Here is a 22,526-nt window from a genome sequence, read left to right on the forward strand (position 1 = left end):
GGTGTTGGTGGCAGGGCCAGGCTGGACGGAGCGCGTTGGGGAGGCAGCGCAGAGGAGACGGGGCCAGTTCCAGGAGGAGCGGGACCCGGCGGTGGCGTCGCCGCTCCCCGAGCACATCCGGGTGTTCTTCTAACTATCCCGCTTTCATTTACTGAAGACAGCAGGCTTTGCTGAAATATTAAAACTACATTTTTGGCTCTTGGGTCTTGGAGCATCGCGGAGCTGCTGACATCAGAGGAAGACTCTGGAATGAAGCGAATCAATAAAATATAAATAAAAGGCAGTGCAGCGTGCAGCGAGGCACCTGCACGCACAGCGGCGTGTGTCTGAGCTGGGGGAGCAGCACCAGGACAGGCCCAGCGAGAGCCCAGCCACCCAAGCACTGTTGGAGCAGGGGAAGGGTGCACACAGGCAGGAGGTCCCCTCACCAGGACCTCACTTATGCCTCCACTTAATCACGTTTCAGGACGAGATTCTGCCCTTCCTGTGGCCGTGCCACCAAGCCAGTGGCATTCAGGACTGTTCTTCCTCCATCCTTTTGATTAGCCCTGCTGTTGGGCGCGAGAATGTACTTACTGCCCAGAGCAACGGGATTAACATTGATCTAACCGGGGAGAGCTGTTATTTATTTATTTCGTTATTGGATAATCCCCTCATTGCTGTGGCATCTGGCTCTGCTGCAGATGAAGACGAATATCCGCCGGAGCCGGGGCTGGGGCACGGGCCCCCGGACGAGCTGAGGAAGCCGCCTCGAGATGAACCTCGTTTGGGAGCAGGCAGGATGTCTGTGGAATAGCTTCAGTGCACCCTTTCGATGGGATTTCTCCCCATGTCCTTTTCCTTGCCTCTTTTTTCTTTCCCTTGATGGATTAAGCTTTCCCCAACAGGGTGCAGGAAGGCTTCTCCAGAGCCTCAGGTATTACCATCCCCTAATGGTTTAAGGAGGGCTCTGCTGTTCCAGGGAGGGCAAAAAGGGCTAAGCCCATTAGCACAAGGGAAAGGCTTGGAAAGGTCCATACGACCACAAGTCAGATTGAATAACTCTGGGAAAGTGGATTTCCTCCCGAAACCATCTGCTGCCAGGAGCCGTTCCGTCCTGCCTCCCTGCCCGGCATTGCCCTTATCTCACAGGGAGGCCTCTTGGTGGCTCTGAGATTTGGTTTCTTTCTGGTTTTTGTTTCTCGAATCGACTCTTTTCTCTCCATTCCCCCGGCATAACAGGAATGTGGTTGTGCTCTTGGGGTCATTAGCATTGCTTGTGCTTTTGTGAGCATCTGCATTGGAAAGTGGCTGATCTGATGATTAATGGATGGATAAGCTGAACAAGCATAACTGGAGAATTTCCGGGGGGGCTGGTGGCATTTTTATTTTTAAAGGAGTGAAAGTGACTTTAAAAATAATGGACTTGTTAAGGTGAATTTTAATCCTGTGACAGCAAGAACAGCCTGCGGTGCAGAGACAGGTACATGAAGTTGTCCTCGTAGGCCCACGTCGCGCTTGGCTCCTGGGTCATCTTCTGCTCCTGGCAGTCCTGCCCGTTCCCCTCCTTTGCTGCTGCAGACCCGCACCCCGTTCGGACCTGCTGCACGTCCCGCTGTTCCTGCGGCCCTGCTCTTCCTCTGTGGGATCCAGGGTCATTATTAGCGTCGTGGAAGCAGCAAGCTGGACGGTGCTGGCGCTGTGACCCTACGGAAGAGGCACGGACAGTTCCCCTGGACCTTCCCTGCCAAAGCGTTTTGGAGGACAGTGCAGCTTGGACTTGGAACCAGACCTTTGGCAAACAAGAGGCCAATATATACATTTTCTAGATGCAGTTCTGGCTGCTTCCTTCAATGGCATCTCCAGGAGCAGCTCAGAAGCTCCACTCCATTTTTAATCTTCTTTTGGAGCAGGGTGGATGCAGCATTATTCACTGCAAGCTCCTACATGACCATCCCCTCCTTAGGAGACACAAAAAACGAGGGATTTCCACCACACAGACAGGGAACAGACTCTAAGGATTAAACACCAAACCTGTTACTGGGTCTTTGAGCAGTGCTCTAAAGATGCCTGGAAAACATCTTGAGCTTCCAACCATTGATTATTATTCCTTCTCCTTTTAATCCCCTTTTTTCAGCTGTACTAGCACTGGGGATAGGTTTGGCCTAAAACACTGGGATCAAAATCATCTGATCTAAGTCTACTGTTCCATTTTAGCCAAGGCCATGTGGGCTGCAGACTCTTTTGAGTCAATCAAAAGACTCCCAGAGGTCCTTGATACCAAAATTTGGGCAATGGCTGCAGACAGCAGCTCTCCATGGACTGCTGCCCTCTTTAGCTTACAGGACTTTGCTTCTCTGCCTGAGAGCGACCACGTCCAGTCCAAGGACAGGAAGCAGAGTGACTCAGGGCTGAAAACGTCATCTCCCCAAACTTCACCACCACCACTGAGTGCCAGTAGCCAGCTGTTCTCTTCTTTGGTGTTTTGTTTTTTTTTTGAACAGGCCTTGCGCAGAGAGCTGGAACAGTTTGGGATGGGGAAGGTTTTCTTTATCCCTGCAGTGTTCACGCTGATTGTCTTTCCTGTTCCTCTCCTGGGTCCTGAGCTTAGAGGCTGTAGGCACCAAGGGCTACGTTGGATGTTGCTGGGAAGTCCCGTGTGACGCAGTAGTGGCTAGTGGCAATGCTGGCCCATTTCAGGACAGCTGCATCGTTGAGGGAGGCAGTCAGAGCAGCACCTCCCAGGTGGGAGATGGGTTTCTAGCTAGATCAGGCACTCGGCGACGTAGAAGGAGGTGCTCCTGTTGTGGGAACGTACTCTGGTTCACGCAATCTCAGCTCTTCCTTTGGGGTCATACTTTTCCTTTCTTAGGGAGCTTGCGGTAGCTCTGGTGACTCTCACTTAGCTTGGGTGTCTTATCCAGTCCTTCTGTTTTCAAGAGGACATGAGAAAAGAAACAAGCTTCATGTAAGTAGGAGCTACCGGGAAGGCAGAAAGCTGGGTGTCTGATGGGCATCCGCAGCGTCGTTCTCCACTTTTTTCAGTTCTCAAATGTGCGGTAGGCCAATTTGTTCCACATTCCTGGAGGCTGATGTGGCTCGGCTTTGCGCATGGGGCAGCCTTTTCACTGCCCATCTCTTTATGGGTTAGCAAGCACTATCTTTAGATCTGTCTCGTAGTAACTACTAGAGCTTTTGCTGTCTGCTTATGCCCATTTGCTTTCAGCTTCCTGCCTTTCCAGGTCTGACCTTTTAAAGCCTAAGAAAATTTAGCCCAGGTCCAAGGCTGAGATTGCTGTGGGAAACATCAGAGACCTTCAATATACTCTCCTGACAGCTTTGTTCTCTGCCTCCTCTACAGAACGGAGTCAGTGGCAGAGAAGATGTTGACGAATTGGTTTACGTTTCTCCTGTACAAGTTTTTGAAGGTGAGTTTGGAAGGGGTTGCTAACCCAGTGTGGGAGGGAAGCGGGGTTCCTTTCTCACTGTTTTGGGGCAATGCGTTACGCAGAACCTGCGGGAACGACGTTTTTCCTGAGTTTTGCTGCTCCCTTGTGGAGTACAGATGACTTTGAGGCCTCAGTTTCCTTCCTTTATTTCTGAAATGTCATTAGTGGTTTCAGCTCACCTGGGTATGTAGCTGAAATGGAGAAATGAAGTCTGTTCCTGCTTGCTTAACATGCAGTGTTTTGAAACTGAGGCTCTTTGGCAGGGTAGTATCTTCTCCCAAGTGAAGCCCATGTGCCCCCAGTTCTATCGCATGGGATCGAATGGGCTGCTTGGACAGTGTTTGTGGACGTGCTGCTGGCTTGTCAATCAGCTGAGACATTTCTTGGGATCTTGCCTGGCGTCAGCTCAGCAAAGCTGGGTGGCACGCAGCAGTTTTTGTGGGATTTCATCCCTCATTAAGATAAAGAGGGTTTGAACCATTTCCAGCCAAGAGATGAGAGCGAGCAGGAGTCTGTGCAGAACTCAAGTGATCGTCAACAAGAGGTGATTTATAATATCACTTACATGCACTTGGCTCTTTGCCTCTGTCGAGGGATAGCCTGTATCTATAAAAATCTAACTATAGCATACAGTGGAGATTGCTTTCCAGGGGTGGAGGAGAAGAAAGCTGTGCCATTCAAAGGGAGATTTCAAACTCGCTGCTTCCTCTTCATGCCACGGCTGGGGAATCCCTCTCCCCCTTGCTATGGCAGTGCCAGACATGAGTCAGGACCATGCAGCCCAGGGAACAAATGGGCTGAGCAAGGGATTGGATCCCACTTTGGGAGAGATGCTGGGAGCGGACAGAAGCCGTCAGCTTGGGAAGTGTCCTTGGATGTTCTCCCACCTGTGACCCGCTCCGACTGTAGCAGAAGGGTGGGTGACTGCGCGGTCTGGGGAACGGAGAGGAATAGCTCTTGTTGTGGCTGAATTCCCTGAGGACCTCCTGAAGTGGGAAGCAAGACTGTGCTTGGACAGAGCGAAACACAACGGGGTCCTTCCAAAGCTCAGAGGGACCTTTGGACCTTGCTGGTCTTGCGCGTGTGATCTGACCACCTTTGCTGTCTCTCGCTGGCCTGGGTGCTGTGGATAGATCACAAGGATTTAATCTCATTTTGAAACTGCTTTGGGCCGGTTAATTTACCACCTGCATTGGTTATTGTACAGCCTTGTCTTCCTTCAGAGTGCACCAAGCACCTTGCTCCTGTTGGGGCAGGTCTAAATAAGGAGTTACAGGAAGAGAGGGACATGGGGATGCAAACAGGGCACCTTCTCGCTGCAGAGGACTTGATTAAGCCAAGGAAAAATTGCTCCAGCCTCTGTGATTAGGAGCAAGAACCTGATTGAGGTGCATAGTTATGGGAGAGATATGCTGAGAGGGCCGAGGCAGGGAGATTCACAGTGCTGGGGATCGCGGTCCTGGAGAAGTGCTTGGAAGTTCATTGCTCCAGTCACTCGAGTTGGACTGGAGGAGGCTGAAGGCCACGATCATGAGTCTCCCTTGCCTTGACCTCCCCAGAGGAGACCCGTGGGGCCTTTTCCATCCGTCTCCTGGCCATGAGGATCACAGGTGGCAGCAAAAGCAGGAGAAACCCATGCGCGGGCCGGAGCAGGGATCGCAGCTGGCAGTTTGCCAGCAGGGAAACACATGCCTGGCACCGACGTGTGGTAATCGCGTGCGTAAACGGGGCAGGAGGCTGAACAGGGTCCGAGCGCGCCCAGAGCTGCCTCGCTGGGGGCTGCAGGGCCCGTTCCGGCCTTCCTGGCGCCCGACACGAAGGCAGGGCAGCTCCTTGCAGTCTGCAGGGCCTGGTGCTTTCACTGGGCCCTGTAGCAGCATTTATCAGGCTCTTAATGAGACACCCCGGGGAAAGGAAGAGGGATAAATCGAGACAAGCGCTGAAAGATGCCCGATATTAGGTGCCTGATGAGCTAAATCTAGTCGATAGGAGGGTGTGAGTGTGAGCTGGCTCGCAGCGCCGGCCTGCGGCCCGCGCCGGGCCTGTCCTGCCGCTCCGGCACCCAGAGGCTCCCCCAGGCCTCCCTGCTCCGTTACTGCCCCCGGAGCTGAACAAATTCTGCACGGGGCTGGCAAAGGGCATGGACACGGCCGGGTAAGGCTCCTGATCAGCCAGCGGGGTGGCCTGTCTCAAGGCCTCAGATGTTCTCCCTTGGATCTCACCCTATGGGAGATAATCTTGGTGCTATCGCTTGGGCTAGGTCAAAAAGCAGGTGCTAGTTTGCTAGTTTCTCTGATCATCTTTCGATTTGATGCTCTCTGGCTGTGTCCAGGATGTGCCCTAAACTGCGCTCATCTGATAGTGACCCAGTTTAGGTGGCCCGTGGCAGTGTCTCAGTCCAGGGGTGCTGGAGAAGTGACCACAAATGCTCACGTGTTCCCTCTGGGGAGGCCGTGGAGACTCGTAAGGGCACCGTAAGGCCAGATCTCAGCCCTGAGTCTAAAACGAGGTTGATCCTGCATGAGCCAGGCCAGTGTTGGAGCAGTGACGGAGGTAACAGCCAGATGCCTGGAGAGCAGCTGCGTTCCTGGTGGCGAGACAGGTCCACATCAACAGGCATCTCCTGTCAGCGTTTGGTGTCGGGCAGCGAGGGGATGTGTGACCCAGCCAGACCAGCGCTCGGGGTGTTTTTGAAGGGAGCTGGTCCTGCTAGCGGGTCCTCTCACAGAGGGCTGGATACCACAGTGCCATGCCAAGCCAGGCTGCCCAGGAGAGGGGAATCTGTGGGCTGAGAAGGGAGCAGAGAATCAAGTTGTGACCAGGAAGGCTGCTCCAGCCTCATGCTTCATCCAAGCTGTTTTTCCCTACTGGGGGTTTTACAAGGAGCTTTTATAAGCGATCAAGGGAAGTGACTCCGTCTTCATGTCACGGCAGCGGCAGCACCGCGCGGGTCGGCACCACACGGGGTAGTGCTCTGCGGTCAGTCTGGTGCTCCCACGTGGCAAGAGAGCTGCCAACAGCAGCGTAGCACCCACCTTGGGTCTCTTTCCCCCTCTCTCACATTTCCAAGCTGACTTAATGAAGCCAAGCTTGCAAATGGAACATAATTTCAAAGACAGGCGTGTTGTCGGAAGGTCTGGGGATGATGTATGCCTGTTCCTGCTCGTTAGCAGCTGTCTCTTTAATTACCGCAGATGCTAACGAGATGCTAACAGCATATGGTGACAGGGAGAGCAGCCGCACTTTGCACCAAAGTACAATTTATTTGTGAGGCGGCCGGGAGGGAGGAGCGAGGGCTGGTGGGGTAAAATCTGTTGGGATTTCTCCCAGTCCGCTCTGCTCCTGTCTTACCTTTTTTTTCCCTTAGGACTAACCCCTGTATCTGGGAGGGTTGTATCTGGGATGCTGCTCCGGAGAGGTTTGAACCCTGGGTGATACCGGGGTACCCCCTGCCTGTGGTCACAGCCTGGTTGGTGTCTCCAACCTTGGTTTGTCCTTGGCTGTTCCTAGGATGCTGCAGCTCAACATCCAGACTTCACTCCCGGGATGGCACCTGGTGTCTCTCTCCCTTATTCCCACCTGGGAGATTGATGCTGATGTGGCTGTGGTTGATGGGCTGGAGCTGCCTGTGCCTCTAGGATTTGGCAGTGGGAAGCACTTAGGTAGCAAGTGGCTTCCCTGCAGGGACTGCTTGTCACCCAGTCCGCTCCGTTGTCTGGAGGCTAAGGACGGGGTTGGCAGTGAGCTGGTCTCCTGCTTTTCCTTCCTGTTAGATCTGGCCGGCTGTGTCCAGCTTTTATGTGAAGAAATCACTTTTGAGCTTCTGCTCGCATAAGGCTGGGCCCTTGGCAGAAGCCAGAACCGTATCCCTGATTTCTGGGGGCCTCCAGGCTGTCTTACTGAACCATTAATTTTCCAGTCCTCAAGTGTTTTTCTTGGCTTTGCCAGGCCCGTAGCTCAGAGGGGATAGTTTGCATCCTGTGCACAGGAGGTCCCCAAACCCGACATGCCTGACACAGCTCTGCAAAGTCCTATCTCTCTGCTCATCTCAGAGCAGCTCTGCTGGTCACTGGCCCTGAGTTTAACCTTTTTGTTTTATTTTTTCTTGTGGAATGAATGGAATTCATCAATGAGTAGCTGGAAACTGCGAGGGTACTGAGTCTATGGGTTTATAAGCAAGGGAATAGTCTTTGCTTGGTTTGGAAGGAGTGGATGACTTGATCCAAGGGAGGAGGTGCATCTGTGTGCCCTGCGCTTCCTTTCAATCTTGGTCAAGGCTTGGGGATTGTTTATAAAGCCGCCTCGGTCCAGGCTCTTGTCACTGTGGTTCTTTAGAAAGGCAAGGCTGGTGCTGGCACCTTCTCACCCCTGTCTCTTGCTTGCCCACGTCCCACAGGAGTGCGCTGGGGAGCCGCTCTTCATGCTCTACTGCGCCATCAAGCAGCAGATGGAGAAGGGACCCATCGATGCCATCACGGGAGAGGCGCGCTACTCCCTCAGCGAAGACAAGCTCATCCGGCAGCAGATCGACTACAAAATGCTGGTTAGTGCAAGCGGGAACCTCGCCAGCGCTGGTTCTTGCTCAGACCCCTTGGTCCAGCTATTCAACAAGGTCTTTGAGGCACAAGGTCTGACTTGTCTGGGGCAGAAAAGGGGGCTGTTGCACAGCAAGATTTGCTCTTGCCTTGGAGCTGGGAAAGCTGAACGCAAACTGTGTTCCCCCAGCACCTCTTCTGGCAAACCCTGGGGCACTGAGAGACGTGGGGACAGAGATGCTTTGAGAACAGCCCAGATTTGGAGTAGCCAGCGGCTCCTGTTGGGTGAGGCTCAAGAGTTAGAGCCTTGAGGTGACTGTGGAGGAAGAACGAATACTCTTCATCCTCCTGTATCAACTGCCTCCTCTGTGCAGCTGCGTTAAACCAAGCCCTTTCCCCAGCTAAGCGTGTAGCTGTTTTTTCTTCCTCCATCTTCGCTTGAGTTGAGTTGGGAGCGAGGGTCATATTGTTAGGGAACTTGTTACCAAGTTTTCCTGTCCAAAGCTGAGATTATCTGACAGCCTTCCTGCATTTTCTGGCACTTTGCCCCTTTGAAGACGATCCTGTGGAGGGATTGAGGCTGCTGATTATCTCCACCTCTGCTGTTGAGGAGGTAGAGACAGGACCTCATCCCATGGCTCCTGTCGCTGCCCCTGCAGGGTAGAGCATCTGTCTGTGCATGGACTTTGTTCAGACTAAATGGGTTTGGGTGGTTTGAATATGCTTTGCTGGCTCCCCTTGGATGCCTGCATTGGCAGCATGCTGCCTTTCTGGGACTGCTTGGAGATTTGTGTGTTGAAGAGAGGAAAGGGGAGCCGGTACATGCCATGTGCCTGCACCTCAGCAGTGGATAGAAGGTGTCCTGGGATCTGCTGGTACCCTCTGCTCACACGAGTCTTTGTGCTCTCCTTTGCTGTGCAGACACTGAACTGTGTGAACCCGGAGAACGAAAATGCCCCCGAGATTCCTGTCAAGGTGCTGAACTGTGACACCATCACGCAGGTGAAGGAGAAGCTGCTGGATGCTGTGTACAAGGGGGTGCCCTATTCCCAGCGGCCCAAAGCCGGAGACATGGACCTGGGTAAGAGAGAGGAAAAGCCCTCCCTATGGGGAATGGCAAAAAGACCCTCAAGTACCAAAGAGCATTAAAGGCAAGGCAGCAAATGTGAGTCTCCTACAAGATGGACTTGGTTGGACTATTGCATTTATGCTTGCCCAGTCTGTTTTAGCTAGGATTGCAGTGCTGGTGGCATTGATTGTGCATGGAGATATCTCCAGCGTGAGGACTTCTGGGATGAGAAAATGAGCCCTGCAAGTAAAGAGGATGGGGAAAAGATTCACCTCAGCTCTGGCAGGTGTGAACTTGCTGAGGAGGCCAGAAGTACCTGAGGACTGTTAATAGTTCCATTCCTGAAAGTGGGACAGGAGGATGGGGAAGAGGGGAGCAAAGAAAGCTCATCTGCCAGGGTCAAATTGAAGCCATATTCCCTTGTGTGCCTAGAGGTGGCTTTTCTCCAACACCATGTTGATAGTCAGCAGTGCTGGGGTGCAAAAGGTGGCAGTAGGGCTCGTGTTTCTGGTGAGGCCTTGCTCCCCCTGCCTTAGCGTTGTGCTCCAAGCCCTTTGCTAACCATGGGCCTTCTCCCTCACGGGGACAGAGTGGCGGCAGGGCAGGATGGCCCGGATCATACTGCAGGACGAAGACGTCACCACAAAGATCGACAATGACTGGAAGAGGCTGAACACTCTAGCCCACTACCAGGTAAGGCTGTCCGTGGCACAGAGCAGTCACTGCTGGCTGAGACCCCCCCTGCGCCTCTCCTCTCCCTGCTCAGCTTGGCCAGAGCTTGGACCTGGCTTCCTGACCACGCTGCTGGTGCAGGTTACATGCTCGGGAGGTCTGCAGTCCCTTTTTCTGTGTGATCCCCACATTTGTCGTCCTTCTGTTCCTGAAGCACTATATGGGGTATCCTCAGGACTCACTGAAGCTGATGTTTTCACGTCCAGGTTTCTTATTCTAAGTCCTGTCCCAGAGCTGTTGCAGAGGTAGATACACAGGTTGTCTTTGTTGGAGAAGGAAGGCCCTGGGATGCAGTGCAACGTTGCTGCAGCCCTCCTGAGCCCCCAAACTGCTTGTTCCTCCCTGGGAGAGAGACTAGTCCTCTCCCAGCTCTGTGCCTCTCCTGGAGTCACAGTCTGCTTATGCCATCTCTGCCCTCCAGGTGACGGATGGCTCCTCAGTAGCCCTGGTGCCCAAGCAGAACTCAGCCTACAACATCTCCAACTCCTCCACCTTCACCAAGTCCCTCAGCAGATACGGTGAGTGGGCATGGGGGTTTAGACCGTGCTTTCTGGTGTGTTGGCCAGGAAGGCAGCACTAGGCTGAGTTTCCAAGCCAGGCAAGATGACTGCAATTGCAGCTCACTGGAGCAAGTTCCTCCAAACCCCTAAACTCCCCTGCATCAGGCAGTGTTTTACTTCTGGCATGTAAGAGGGAGCAGGTACCCTGAGAATCATCTCTCTCTGCAAAGTGTTGGACCCAATGGAGACGGTCACATGTCAAATGGCTGCTAGTAAAAGGATCCCCTCTCTTTTATTGCCCTGAAATCTAATTAAAATAGGCATAGAAGTGCTTTGCACTTAAATGAGCACATTTGAGGGCTCCAGAGAGCTTGCTCCCTGTGTGTTTCCAGTGCTGGCCTGGAATATAGTGGTTAGCTCAGACTATTGCAGGAGGCCAGACTGTGATCCTGACATCTCTGCGCTGGGAGCAGAGCAGATCTCTGCAGAATCCCTCTTCGCACAGTATCAGTCAGGATTGAGTTTTGCCTGGCTGGCTGTGAGGACGGTCCCGAGCCAAGCTCCGGATCCACGGCAATGCCCAGCACAGCCGCGTTTGGAGGCGGAATCCCACGGCTCGTGTTTCACAGCCAGGACATGCACTGAAGTGGGTGGAAGGGAAGGGGAATGGAGAGGCTGGAGGTGAAATGGAAGTGGTCAGTAAGGTGAGGGTTTTAGTTTGCTGCTGTGCTGGTGCTTGCAGAGAGCATGCTGCGGACGGCCAGCAGCCCCGACAGCCTGCGCTCACGCACCCCCATGATCACGCCGGACCTGGAGAGCGGCACCAAGCTCTGGCACCTGGTGAAGAACCACGACCACATGGACCAGCGGGAGGGCGACCGGGGCAGCAAGATGGTCTCCGAAATCTACCTGACCCGCCTGTTAGCCACAAAGGTATGGCAGAGACACAGCTGCATCCCGGCTTTGGAAATCCTGCTGGGAAGGGTTGGCAATTCAGGTTATCCAGGAGTGATAGCAATGTTTCTTTTATTAGACTTTTGCTTCAGCATAGGAGGAGCTGCTCTCTCGGTCTCAGCCTTCCTGAGCTGGAGTGATATCTTTATGTATCAAAATCCTCAATCATATTTCTTGAGTGGAGTTTCCTATTTGCTTTTTACACTTTTTGGCACTTTGACTTTTCTCTGTATTCTTGAGCAGCTGCTGGACTGCCAAGCAGAGTTGCTCGGGGCAGGTGCCTTGTGCTCTGTATTTGGGATTAAAGCTGCAAAATCAGTGATGTAGGAACGGTGATTACCTAGGGCATTTGGCATCACAGCGGGTTCCACTTCTCTCAGCACAGATAAAATCTTCTCTAATGCCGAGCGGGTGCTGTTTGTCTGAGATCACCCTGGAGAGGAGCGGAAGGCTGTGTTGAGCTGCAGAGGTTGGTGTCAGGCAGCCCCTCTGTGACTTGGCTCCATTTCTGATGGGACCTGAGGGTTTGTTCAGTTATGTTTATGCTCAGGCTTTGGGTACCCGATGGAACCCAAATAAGCACCTTGGTCCAGCATAAAACCACTTGGTTTTCATGTGTATGGGGGTTTTATTTGTATGCCTTTAGCATGCCAGATAATGCAGTGAAGGAGAAATCTCATCACCAAAGTGTCTATATCCCACTGTACACCACTGAGAACCAGTATGGTTGCACTGGCTGTCCTGTGCTCCTGTTCAGGTGATGGGAACAGCAGTGAGATTAGTTTAAAGACCAACCCCAGGGCTCTTCTCTCTGCTGGTACTGGGCACTGCTGAGTGGCCCCTCTCTCTTTCCCCTCCTCAGGGCACCCTGCAGAAGTTCGTGGACGACCTGTTCGAGACCATCTTCAGCACGGCGCACCGCGGGAGCGCGCTGCCCCTCGCCATCAAATACATGTTTGACTTCCTGGATGAACAAGCTGATAAGCATCAGATCAATGACTACGATGTCAGGCACACCTGGAAGAGTAACTGGTAATGGAGAGGGGCAGCAGGACGGGCAGCTACAGATATCACAGCTAACGATGCTTCGTGTGCTTCTCAAGAGAACATAAACGTACCTCTGATGGTTTCTGGCAGTGACACGGGTTAAGAGATGCCCATGCCTCTGTATTTTCGATGTGGGTTGCATGCCTTCCTGTGGGAAACACCCTAGGACTGTCACATCCCTTGGCCATTACAGCCACCATCCAAGGTGTCACACTCCCCCGACGGCCGGAGTCTGCTGCAGACTGCAGCGGTTCTTTCCTCACCTTGGGATAGCAAGGCTGGGCTTCCTGGTCCTTCAGGCTCCTTGGGAGATGCCAGCCTCTATTCTCATCTCCCTTGTCCTGAAGGTGTTTGCTGTGCTCGCCGCAGTCACTCAGCCGAGCGCGCTGTAACACAGTTAGTGCAAAGCCATGTGTGCATCCTCCGAAACTCAGCCTGTGGACCTGACCCATCAGCTCTGCTAATCGCTCTCTGAGAAGCAAGGAGGAGCTGTTTAGGAGACCTCAAAAAGTCCTGTGATGGGGCCAGGGCTCGAGTGCACGTTGGCACCACCCACCCTCAGCATTCTTGCTTTCTGCTGCCTCGCTGATTTCATCTCTCTGATCTTGCCGTTACTGGAGACGGGGCTGTACATTCCCGTGTCTGGCATTTGTTAAATGGCAGCCAAATTGCTTTTGTATAGTTCAGTAACTGTTGGCAATTAGCAGGGCAGGAAAAAAAAAACATTTTTAAATGGAGATGTGAGAGTGCAGAAGTGCTTGGAACTGATTTATACCTCTGCTTCCTATATTAAAAGAAGGAGTGAAAGGCAAGGGAGGAAAAAAAAAGCCCCATTCCGCAGGGGCTGGGCATGCAGGCTCCTGCATACTAATGCCTGTGCTTATCTCTGGGTGCTAATTCGATGTGTGGAGCTAATTTCTCGAGGCCATTCCCTTCACAAATGAAATATGTACATGCACCCAGTACCCTCATTAGGAAAGTCCTGAGGAACGAAGTGTGTTTTGTCTAAGATAAAAGCATTCACTGAGTGTTGCTGCTCAGGGATGACAGATCTGCAAGCACTTTAATGGGAGGAGGCCCAGAAACGCTCCTGGGAGAAGAGAGGGGCTTGACTATGGGGCATGGAGCAATGAAGAGTGGCATGAGTAGAAATTAGGGGGAAACATCCAGTGTGTGGCTGGCTGGGAGACCCAGTTCCTCTAAAACTGACAGATTCATCATCCAATATCCGACACTGCCTAAATTCTCCTCTTCTAGCAAGTGTGCTAATGAATCCCTTGCAGAGCCCCATTAATCCCCTCCTCCAGCATGGGAAATGTGTGAAATGCCACAGGGCATTTTAGCCAGAATTACTCATGTGAGAAAGCGAGGTTTGACTGAGAGGCTCAGCAAGGGTTGTTTAATATGAGTGGATCCTTGGAGAAGCCACAGGTCTTCCCTGCCCTCACTGGTCTTTGGAAGCACTGGCGGTGCTAAGGAATTTCTCACTGCAGCCTGTTGAGTGCTGCTCTCCATGGGGAGCAGTGGCCATGTCCGGGTGGACAAAGGATGTGGGATCACAACGGAACACAGGAGAACACAGATTGTATCCGTGGGGACCTGGGAAAAGGAACCTGCTAAATTCTGAGTGCCCAGGAGCAACTCTTGTGCAATTGGAGGGCTGTGTGTGCCAGCTGTAGTGCTTGGTTCCTGTACTGATGCCTGTTTCTTTCTTCCCTCAGTCTACCTCTACGTTTTTGGGTGAATGTGATTAAGAATCCCCAGTTTGTGTTCGACATTCACAAGAACAGTATTACTGATGCCTGCCTATCCGTGGTGGCTCAGACATTCATGGACTCCTGCTCAACTTCTGAGCACAAGCTAGGAAAAGACTCTCCCTCCAACAAACTACTGTATGCCAAGGACATCCCCAACTACAAGAGCTGGGTAGAAAGGTGAGTAGACTTGGCAGTAGCTCCTTGCTTTACCCACAGGATTTGTAGTGTACATAACTGGTCCTATGGTGACTTGGTTGTTGGGAAGACTCTCAGCTGTCTGAGATGGGACCATAATAACACTGGTGGAAGGTGATCCTCTTGTTTGGGAGATGTTGCCTTCTTGTAATTGACTTCTGGAAGCAGTTTGCAATGACTCTTTGACAAGGCCATTTATGCCTCGCTTAAGGGGTACTAAAAACAACTTCCATCCTTAGGTAGCCTGATGTTTTCTGTTGTAAAAACTTATTGTGGGCTGTGCTAGGGAAATGGTAACATCCTCCTTGATTGCTTTTGAAGAGAAGTAAGTAGTAAGCCTTGGACTAGAGAGGTGCCTTTTTTATACCATGGAAGCACTTGCAGGTTTTGCTGAGATGATTGAAAATTACCATTTCCCATCTCTCATCCATCTGTGCATCTCGGCTGGGATCCTGATGAGAGCACATGTTCTGAGACAGTGCCTGGGCTGCCGTCCGTGTGCAGAGGAGAAAAGAAAGAAGCAGGTCCCCCAAATTCTTCCGACACCCTTCATTCACCATTATCTGATGAGACTCATCCCTTTGTCCCGCTGAATTAATGCAGAGTTAGAGGTTCAGGATTTGAATGCTACTGATTGCAAATTGATACTCTCAGGCATGATGCTGTGTTTAGCTTTATCCTTTTGGGAAGGAAACCTAGGAAATGTCCTACAAAGCCCTTCAAACAGACCTGCTGTTAAAATGTTACCGAGTTGCAAAGTGGGACTCTGAACATTATATTTGAGGTTGCTGATACCCTTGTGCTGAGGAGTTGTGCTCTAGGTCACACACGCTCTTTTAGTAATGATCCTTAGCAAACCAAATTAAAGATGCCTTAACAATAAAAAGCCTCAAATTCTTTGGTTTGGACTTTGTAGCCTAAGTCATGTTCTTTGGATGTTTGCTTGTACACAGTTATTCTTTTTGGTTGCACTGTTGGCACGCCTGGTGCTTTGCAGGCAGGTACAAAGACAAGACTTGTCCCTGGAGGTATGATTTGGATTAAAGGAAAAATGTCCCTGAAATATGATGGGTAAGATGAGAGAGGAGCTGCATTGTAAAGTGAGAAGCTCTTCAGAGAGGGTTGGGAGGAGTTTTGGAGTGTGGTCCCTTAGGAGCATCACAGACTTCACTGCCTTTAAGCGTAAAGTGTATTTCTCTGACCTTGTCATCTCTATGACAAAAATACTCAGCTCGGTGTGTGCCCAGAGAGAAAAGTATAAAACTATTCCGCAGCGATGCATTGGTCTCGACTTGCTGTATCCCTGGGGACAAGAGGGACGATCTCACTGGGGACAGATGTCGCTGCCATCGCTTAGCACAGTGAGGAGGTGCTCGGGTGTGCTGCTGCCGAGGGTGCAGGAGGATTCGAGAGGTAACAGAGCAGGAGGGTAAAGCTGTGTTGGGCAGGGTGTGACTTCCCATTCTGGCTAAGCGACTGCATTTCCCACTTCTCCTCTGCTCAGGGGTTTTACTGAGTAATTGGTATTTCTGTCTTTAGCATATTTATAATTGCAAAGTTTGCAGAGGCAGGATTGGAGTGATGCGAGGGTGGCTGAGTGGGACTGGTAATTGCAATAAAAGGTCTGTCTGCCACCTTGGATCAGGCACCAGCTGAAGAAAGGGCATCCTGCCAGGCAGTCTGAGGCATAAATAACGTGTTAAAGGGCTTAGAAGGTGGGAAAAACTGGGGAATCCCAAAGGGATTGCTGCCAGGATCACTGCTGTGCAGGGACTGGTAGGTGTCTACTGGAACAGTTAGTGCTCACTGTCATCTTGGTTCATGCAAGCCATGCATATGTCTATTGAAAAATGATTGTTTCTTGTCATCCTTTGTGTCGTGACAAAACCTGGAACATACAAATCCTTCATTTGACCAAGAAATCTTGGTATGGCAACCAAGAAAGCTTCCTTTCTTAGTAGGAATATGGAATCATCCTGATGAGTCCATATCCACCGTAAGTCCACCCCACGAGAAACCTTTCCCTGCAGTGACCTGTGTAAAAGTTAAAGGTTGGCCAGCAGGATCTTAATGAGATTTCTTTGCTAATCAAAGCTGACTGGAATTAAGAAATCTTGCACTTTTTGTCCCTAGTATGCCTCTGGATAGATGGAAGTAGAGCTGACTTTATGAGAAATCTCCATGTGTGTTATCTTGAGCAGCTTAGTGCACTGCTTGATGCCTGGTTTAGTGAGAGATCCTCAGCCCAGATCACTGAAAGTATCTGGGATATCTCTCTCATCTTCATCTTGGCATAGCTGAGCTTTTTGTTAAAAAAAAAAACAAAAAAAAAAAGAAAAAACTCACAACTGCCTGAGTATTTTATCACTAGTTGAATTCAGCACCATGAGAGGTAGTGGATCTCATATTCCTGTCCTCAAATTGTCTTGTTGCCATCTGCTCACATTCAAGTGCTTCAACCATGTTCCGCCTCACCTGATTAGCCGATGATGCTAATGATGCTAATTGCTGTACCAGAAAGTTTACTGAGTTTTTGAGGAGTCTTGAGGAGTAAAGCAAACCTGGCAGAGACTTGTACTCCATGTTTCCAGCTGGTGTGAGTGGGGAAGCTGGTTTGCTATGAAGAGGGTTCCTTTTTCAACAGAGGGCTGTGGATCCGAGCCTGGTTCCTAAAGAACCTCGATCTGAGGTCCTTTCCTGCCCTGAGTTTGCAGATGTGAACACTGAAAATCTCAGTCATAAAATGTCTCGTGTCTTTGAGAAACAACTCTGTGAGGACCTGGTGAAAAAAATATTTAAAGCAAACACTGTAGGCACCATCTTCCTGGGCTTCTGGGCAGAGAACAGCTAGGTTGTGTCTTAAAAACCTCAGCTTAGTCTGTAGCTCTCCTGCTTTCCCTTTGGAAACAGAGGTGCACGGGGGCCCCAGAAACATCTAGCTGCAGTGGAGGGGTCTGTGTGCCCTGCACACGAGCGGGTTTGTCTCGGCTGTGGCCTTGCTTGTGCACTGTCCCTGTGTCCCACGCGGGGACAAGGACTGTCACCACCGTGCTGCTCCCCACACACTGGGATATTGAGGCTTCCTCCTGCTCCCCTCTAATTTTGACTGAACTATATGTTTTGTTTTTCCACTGTGGTTCTGGATCCAATATAAGCTGTGTTCGGATTTCCCTGTATTTGCTGATAATATGAGTGAGGTGGCCAAGGGATGGGAACAATAATCTTAAGGTGTCCTAGGAAATTTAAAATAGTATCTTGCTTGTAGCAACCGTCAGAGAAGAACAAGAAAAGCTAGAGAGCACCTGGCCAAAGTAATTTAGCCCAGCCATGCCCTAAGACATCTGAACTGATGGAGTCAAATTCTGTTGCCCGTGGTTTATAGTGTCACAGAAATTTCTGCAAACCTTGGTTTTCACTAAAAACTAAAGATATTAGTAGCTTTCCAGTGTGTTAACTCTTCTGAGTCCTTCAGGCTCCAATAATAGGCTCTGAGTGCCTGTTACTGAGGAAGATGTAGCTATCCAGAGCTGGGAAGCATGTTTAAATGCAGGCTTTGATGTGGAGTTGTCTCGTGTTCATACACTGAATATTTCACTGAATATGGAATGTCATCGCTGGCTTTAGTGACATACTAAACTCAGGAGAACAGTAACAAATCTCACATAGTGCTGCAGACGTGAATGGGAGGAGGTTTGGTGGCAACACGCAGGGGCACGAAGGAGGGAAACGCGGTTTGGAAGAGGCTGGGAAGTTCCTTTGGAGCATCGAGTCACCGTCCCTGGCAGTGTTGAAGAGACTTATTGATGAGGCACTTAGGGACATTGTTTAGCAGGATGGTTGGACTTGATGATCTTGAAGGTCTTTTCCAACCATAACTATTCCATGGTTTTATGACTGTGATCTGCAGCTGGTCATCTGGCCGTGCTCGGGGCCGCGCTTGGCCCTGGCCCTGCTGCTTGCCACCCCATCTGCAGCGTGTGGCTGATGACACCGACCCCTCTGGAAGGTGCTCGGACACCCACCGATGAGTGTCAGGGTTGTGACGAGCGGCGGCCGCACGTGACCACTCGGAGCCGCGGTGCTCCTCGCGCTGCCTCTCCGTAGGGTGCTCTCAGCGAGGGCTCATCCCGCCGGTCTCTCCCTCTTTCCGACACGCTGTTCTGTTTCTCCTCTCCCTTGCAGATATTATGCAGATATCGCTAAGATGCCAGCAATCAGTGACCAGGACATGAGCGCGTACCTGGCGGAGCAGTCGCGGTTGCACCTCAGCCAGTTCAACAGCATGAGCGCGCTGCACGAGATCTACTCCTACATCACCAAGTACAAGGATGAGGTAAGCTGTGGAGGTGGGGGTAGAGGGGTCACATCTGCTCTGCGAGCCTCATCCTTGGTTTCCACATTACTCATCTTTTTCCTACAAAAATACACCCTGGGAAATGAGGGTGGGGAACGGCTCCGTGCGTGTGTTTGGCCCGGCAGGCGAGGCGTGGGACGAGGGCCGGCCCTGGGGGTTTGAGAGCCCCTTGCACCCGTTGTGTGCACGCCTGGACCGCGCTGCCGTGCCCGTCCCGACCCAGCGGCGCTTGGGTTCGCGCTGACCCGGGACGAGCTCTGGAGACGGGTGGAGATGAAGGCAGCGGGGATGGGTGCTGAGCGAAGGGGGATCTGGTGAGCGGCTCCCACCGCGTTGCTGCCGCCTCCAAAGCCCGAGCTCTCCATCCTCTGGCCAGCGCAGTCAGCTCCTCTGCTGCCTGACCTGCAGCTCCCCCTGCCCAGGCCCTTCCTGAGCGTGAGAGGTGGTGGTTTGCTCCCATATTTTCTGCAGTAAGCAGTGAGGGAATCACCTACTCTCCTTTTCCTGCCTAAGCAGCTGGCACGTGAGCTCTGCGGGGCTCCACAGTCAGCAGCATTAGCTCAGGGTGCCCTCCTGCTCCGGAGGGAGGCACCACCCGGCCCCGCTCCCCGGGGCTGCTAGCGGCCGTGGTGGCCGCTTTCCTTGCAAACGTTATGAGGAATGGTTAAACCTCTCCTCTGTCGTGATTTATACAAATTAACTTCATAAAGCACCACTCCAGTCCACACCCTGCATCTTTTTATTAAAGCAATAAAATCTATAACTACACTAAAATACGGGTCTACACATATAACACGATGATGCAGGTTTTATTTCCTCGCTAAAGCTGACTGACGGCTGCGTTGGGACGGCCCTGCCAGAGCATCTCCTCCCCGCTCGCAGAGAGGGGACCTCTTGCGCGCTGCGGGCGAGGGCCGTGGCCGCGCGGGGGGACGCGGGTGGTGTCCTGGCTGCTTTGGACACAGCGGTGCCGTGGGGTGTCCTGGACATCCTCCTGGAGGTTGGAGTTTAGGAAGTCGGTTGGCCGGTCGTAGCAGTAAAGCGCCTGCCGTGCAAGGAGGGAGGCTGGAGCGTGTCTGCCGAAACCCCTCCGGAGCCGGAGGCTCTGCCGAAATCCCTCCGGAGCCAGTAGCTTTGCGGCCAGCCCCCCAGCTCGCCGGTGGGAATGGGGGACATTCCATGGAGCGTTACAGGATAGGTGGGCACTGCAAAGCTGTGTACCAATGGGTAGTACCTGCTCTGCTCATCCCTCAGCCCTAAGGAACTCGTTTCCTCCACATAGAAAGTCCCTGGAGCCCTAAACCAACTCTTGCCCCAGCGCGAGAGCGGGGAGGGGACAGTGGCGCTGACAAGCTGCTCTTTGGGGACACAGGTCGGGTCCTGCCCGCTCGCTGCAGCCTGGCATCTGTTGAGTGTCTTGCTGTTGCCCGCTCTCAGCGCAGCGCAAGAGTGTTCACAGCTCTCAGGAACTTCTTTTTATTATTTGTAATGGGATTAATAAATCGCAGCTGTTCCCTTTGTTTGTTTTCATTCATTAAGCACAATTATATGCAGCCCAATTGCACCCTCTTTGATGCAAAATGGGAGAGAATAATTTTTCCTGTTGTTCAGTGCAATAATATGCTGTCATTGGCTGTGAATGAAAATCATAATTAATTTTCATTTGGGTACTTGCGTCTTGGTAATCAGTGGTCCTGGCTCCTTGCAGCAGGTGACAAACCTGGGTCTGTCTTTATACTCGGCACAGATTTCCTTTTACTGTATTGTTTCCGTAAGGACGAGATAAGAGAGGACCAAATAAATGCAAGGGAAGGTTGTGAATCTTTCACCACCTGAACGTCCCGTAATATGTAGCTGTCTTATCAGGGAGCAGAGGAGGTGGATGGTGGGAATAGACTCCTATTCAAGTTCTCGCACCAATCTCATTTGATTCCAGCTCAGCCACCTTTAAGACATGCGGCGTTTTGGTTTCTGCTGAGTGTTATTATAGTTATTTTGTTCTCTGTGTACCGTGATGGCAGCCCCAGCTCCGCGGCTTCGTGGCAGGGGAGTGACTCTGCAGGCGGATCCTACGGGCAGAATCCGGGAGCTCTCCCAAGTCCGGGGTGGCTGCTGCAGCGGGAAGTGCCCGGCGCTCCGGCCTGCGGCGCTCGGACGTTTCCCTGCCGTAGGAGCCGGCACCCAGTGCCGAGACATTTGCCTTGGCCCTGGCTGCAGCAGGGCAGCGAGCCCTGCTCTCCGTCACTGTCCATCTGCGCAGCCCCTTCCAGGTATTTCCAATTCCCTGCTCCCGCTGCCCTGATGGACAAGCAGCGCTGGCCCGGGGGGTCCCGCGGAGCCTTTCCCTGCCCATCCATCCTGCCCGTGGCGGATGCTCCGCGCGGCTCTGCCAGCCCGCGGGCGCTGCTGCAGCAGCTCTTCATCAAAGCGAGCGGATTCCCCATTAAGAAGTTACCTGTAGGGCTCCTGATGGACTTTGCCTGCCTCCCAGTAAGTCTATTAATTATATAACAGTTTGTTTCCAATTATGCAGCCAATGAAATGGTTAATCAAGTCGCCTTTGACGGATGCCTTGATATTTAATTGCAAAAAAATTTGCTCTCTCGACTGGCTCACCCAAGGAGATGAGATTTCTGTCGGGTTTGTTTTTTTCTTTTTTTACATCAGCTTTCTGCTCTGCCGGCATGGTGTTAGTGAGACAAGACTCCTCACCGCTGGGAGGGCAACTACCCCTTAGTTTTCTGCTTCGTTACTCCCTTCTAGCCAGCCTGGCTCTTGTCCTCCGCCTTCCTGCTCAGCTCCTTCCCCTGCACCTCCGGGAATGGCAGTGTCAGGACCATCCGTCCTGCCCCGCGAGCTGTCATCGCAGCCGGAGCTCCTTTGGAGAGCGGTGATTTCAACGGAGGAAATTCATCCTCTGGCATTTCCGATGTCGCGAACGCTCCTCGCACAGGGCTGGGGTTTTGCTGCTGGCAGCAACTGAAGCCTTGTGGCTTCGTAACATCTTTCCGAGCTCTGGTCCCTCTGCAGAGCAGCCAGGTCCTCTCTGGGACTTTGTGGTTTGCTTTGGAATGTCCCTCTCTGGTGCAGTCACGGAGGTGGTGGGAAGATGCTGCTTTCTTATCAGGGAGATTTGCCTGTGTTTGAGCCTGGATGACGTTGGTTTCTCACTGGCTGCATCCAGCAGCACCCTGGTGTTGCTGCAGGAACGAACTCGACCTGCGTCTCGTGGGACCCGCATCCTGATGACCCCTCGTGCTGTTCTCATGTGTAAATGAGGGAATTCCATAGGAACTTAAGGAAAAATTTCTTAACAGTGAGGGTGACAGAGCACTGGAACAGGCTGCCCAGAGAGGTTGTAGAGTCTCCTTCTCTGGAGATCTTCAAAACCCGTTTGGACGCAGTCCTGTGCCACGTGCTCTAGGTGTCCCTGCGTGTGCAGGGGGGTTGGACTAGATGATCTCTAGAGGTCCCTTCCAACCCTAAGCATTCTATGATTCTATGATTCTATGAATTGGGAGCGGTTTGGGGTGCGGGAGGCCCTTTCTCACCCTCTCCTCCTCCTGTGTCCCACCAGATCCTAGCTGCTCTGGAGAAGGACGAGCAGGCCAGGAGGCAGCGGCTGCGGAGCAAGCTGGAGCAGGCGATCGACACAATGGCCTTAAGCAGCTGAAGGGGCCGCAGCGGCCGTGGCAGCTTCCCGAGCCGCGCAGCAGGGGCAGGAGACGCGGGGCCAGCGAGCGGCGGCGGCAGCAGCAGGACACTTTGGGGCAGGGGCCGGCCGGAGCCGCGGGAGCCGCCGCGCTCGCCGCCCTTCCCGAACGAGGAAACCTCACGCTTTAGCGGAACAACCCCGACGACGACAGCAGCAGCGGTGACAATTTGCAAAAACGGAAACAAAACACACACAAGAACAAAAACCGAACAGCAGCAACACGAAAAGCAAGCGGTTCCG

At 52.3% G+C, this 22,526-nt stretch overlaps 1 protein-coding gene across 1 annotated transcript in view; it reads left to right on the top strand.

The window, feature by feature from the left end:
- PLXNA1 (plexin A1) overlaps nucleotides 1–22,287 on the top strand; it is a 130,939-nt gene extending 108,652 nt beyond the window's left edge. The window contains exons 23-32 of the mRNA XM_088528181.1: nucleotides 3,341–3,407; nucleotides 7,825–7,971; nucleotides 8,885–9,044; nucleotides 9,622–9,725; nucleotides 10,186–10,282; nucleotides 11,007–11,197; nucleotides 12,081–12,250; nucleotides 13,987–14,199; nucleotides 18,400–18,550; nucleotides 22,149–22,287. Of these exons, the coding sequence (XP_088384307.1) occupies nucleotides 3,341–3,407; nucleotides 7,825–7,971; nucleotides 8,885–9,044; nucleotides 9,622–9,725; nucleotides 10,186–10,282; nucleotides 11,007–11,197; nucleotides 12,081–12,250; nucleotides 13,987–14,199; nucleotides 18,400–18,550; nucleotides 22,149–22,244 (1,396 nt within the window). The 3' untranslated portion in view covers nucleotides 22,245–22,287. The remainder of the gene's footprint in view (nucleotides 1–3,340; nucleotides 3,408–7,824; nucleotides 7,972–8,884; nucleotides 9,045–9,621; nucleotides 9,726–10,185; nucleotides 10,283–11,006; nucleotides 11,198–12,080; nucleotides 12,251–13,986; nucleotides 14,200–18,399; nucleotides 18,551–22,148) is intronic.
- Nucleotides 22,288–22,526: the final 239 nt, after the last annotated feature.

The sequence above is a fragment of the Tinamus guttatus genome, unplaced genomic scaffold, assembly GCF_059628265.1.
Source record: "Tinamus guttatus ecotype Peru unplaced genomic scaffold, ASM5962826v1 Tinamus_guttatus_pri_ptg000307l, whole genome shotgun sequence".
NCBI classification, from domain to species: Eukaryota; Metazoa; Chordata; class Aves; order Tinamiformes; family Tinamidae; genus Tinamus; species Tinamus guttatus.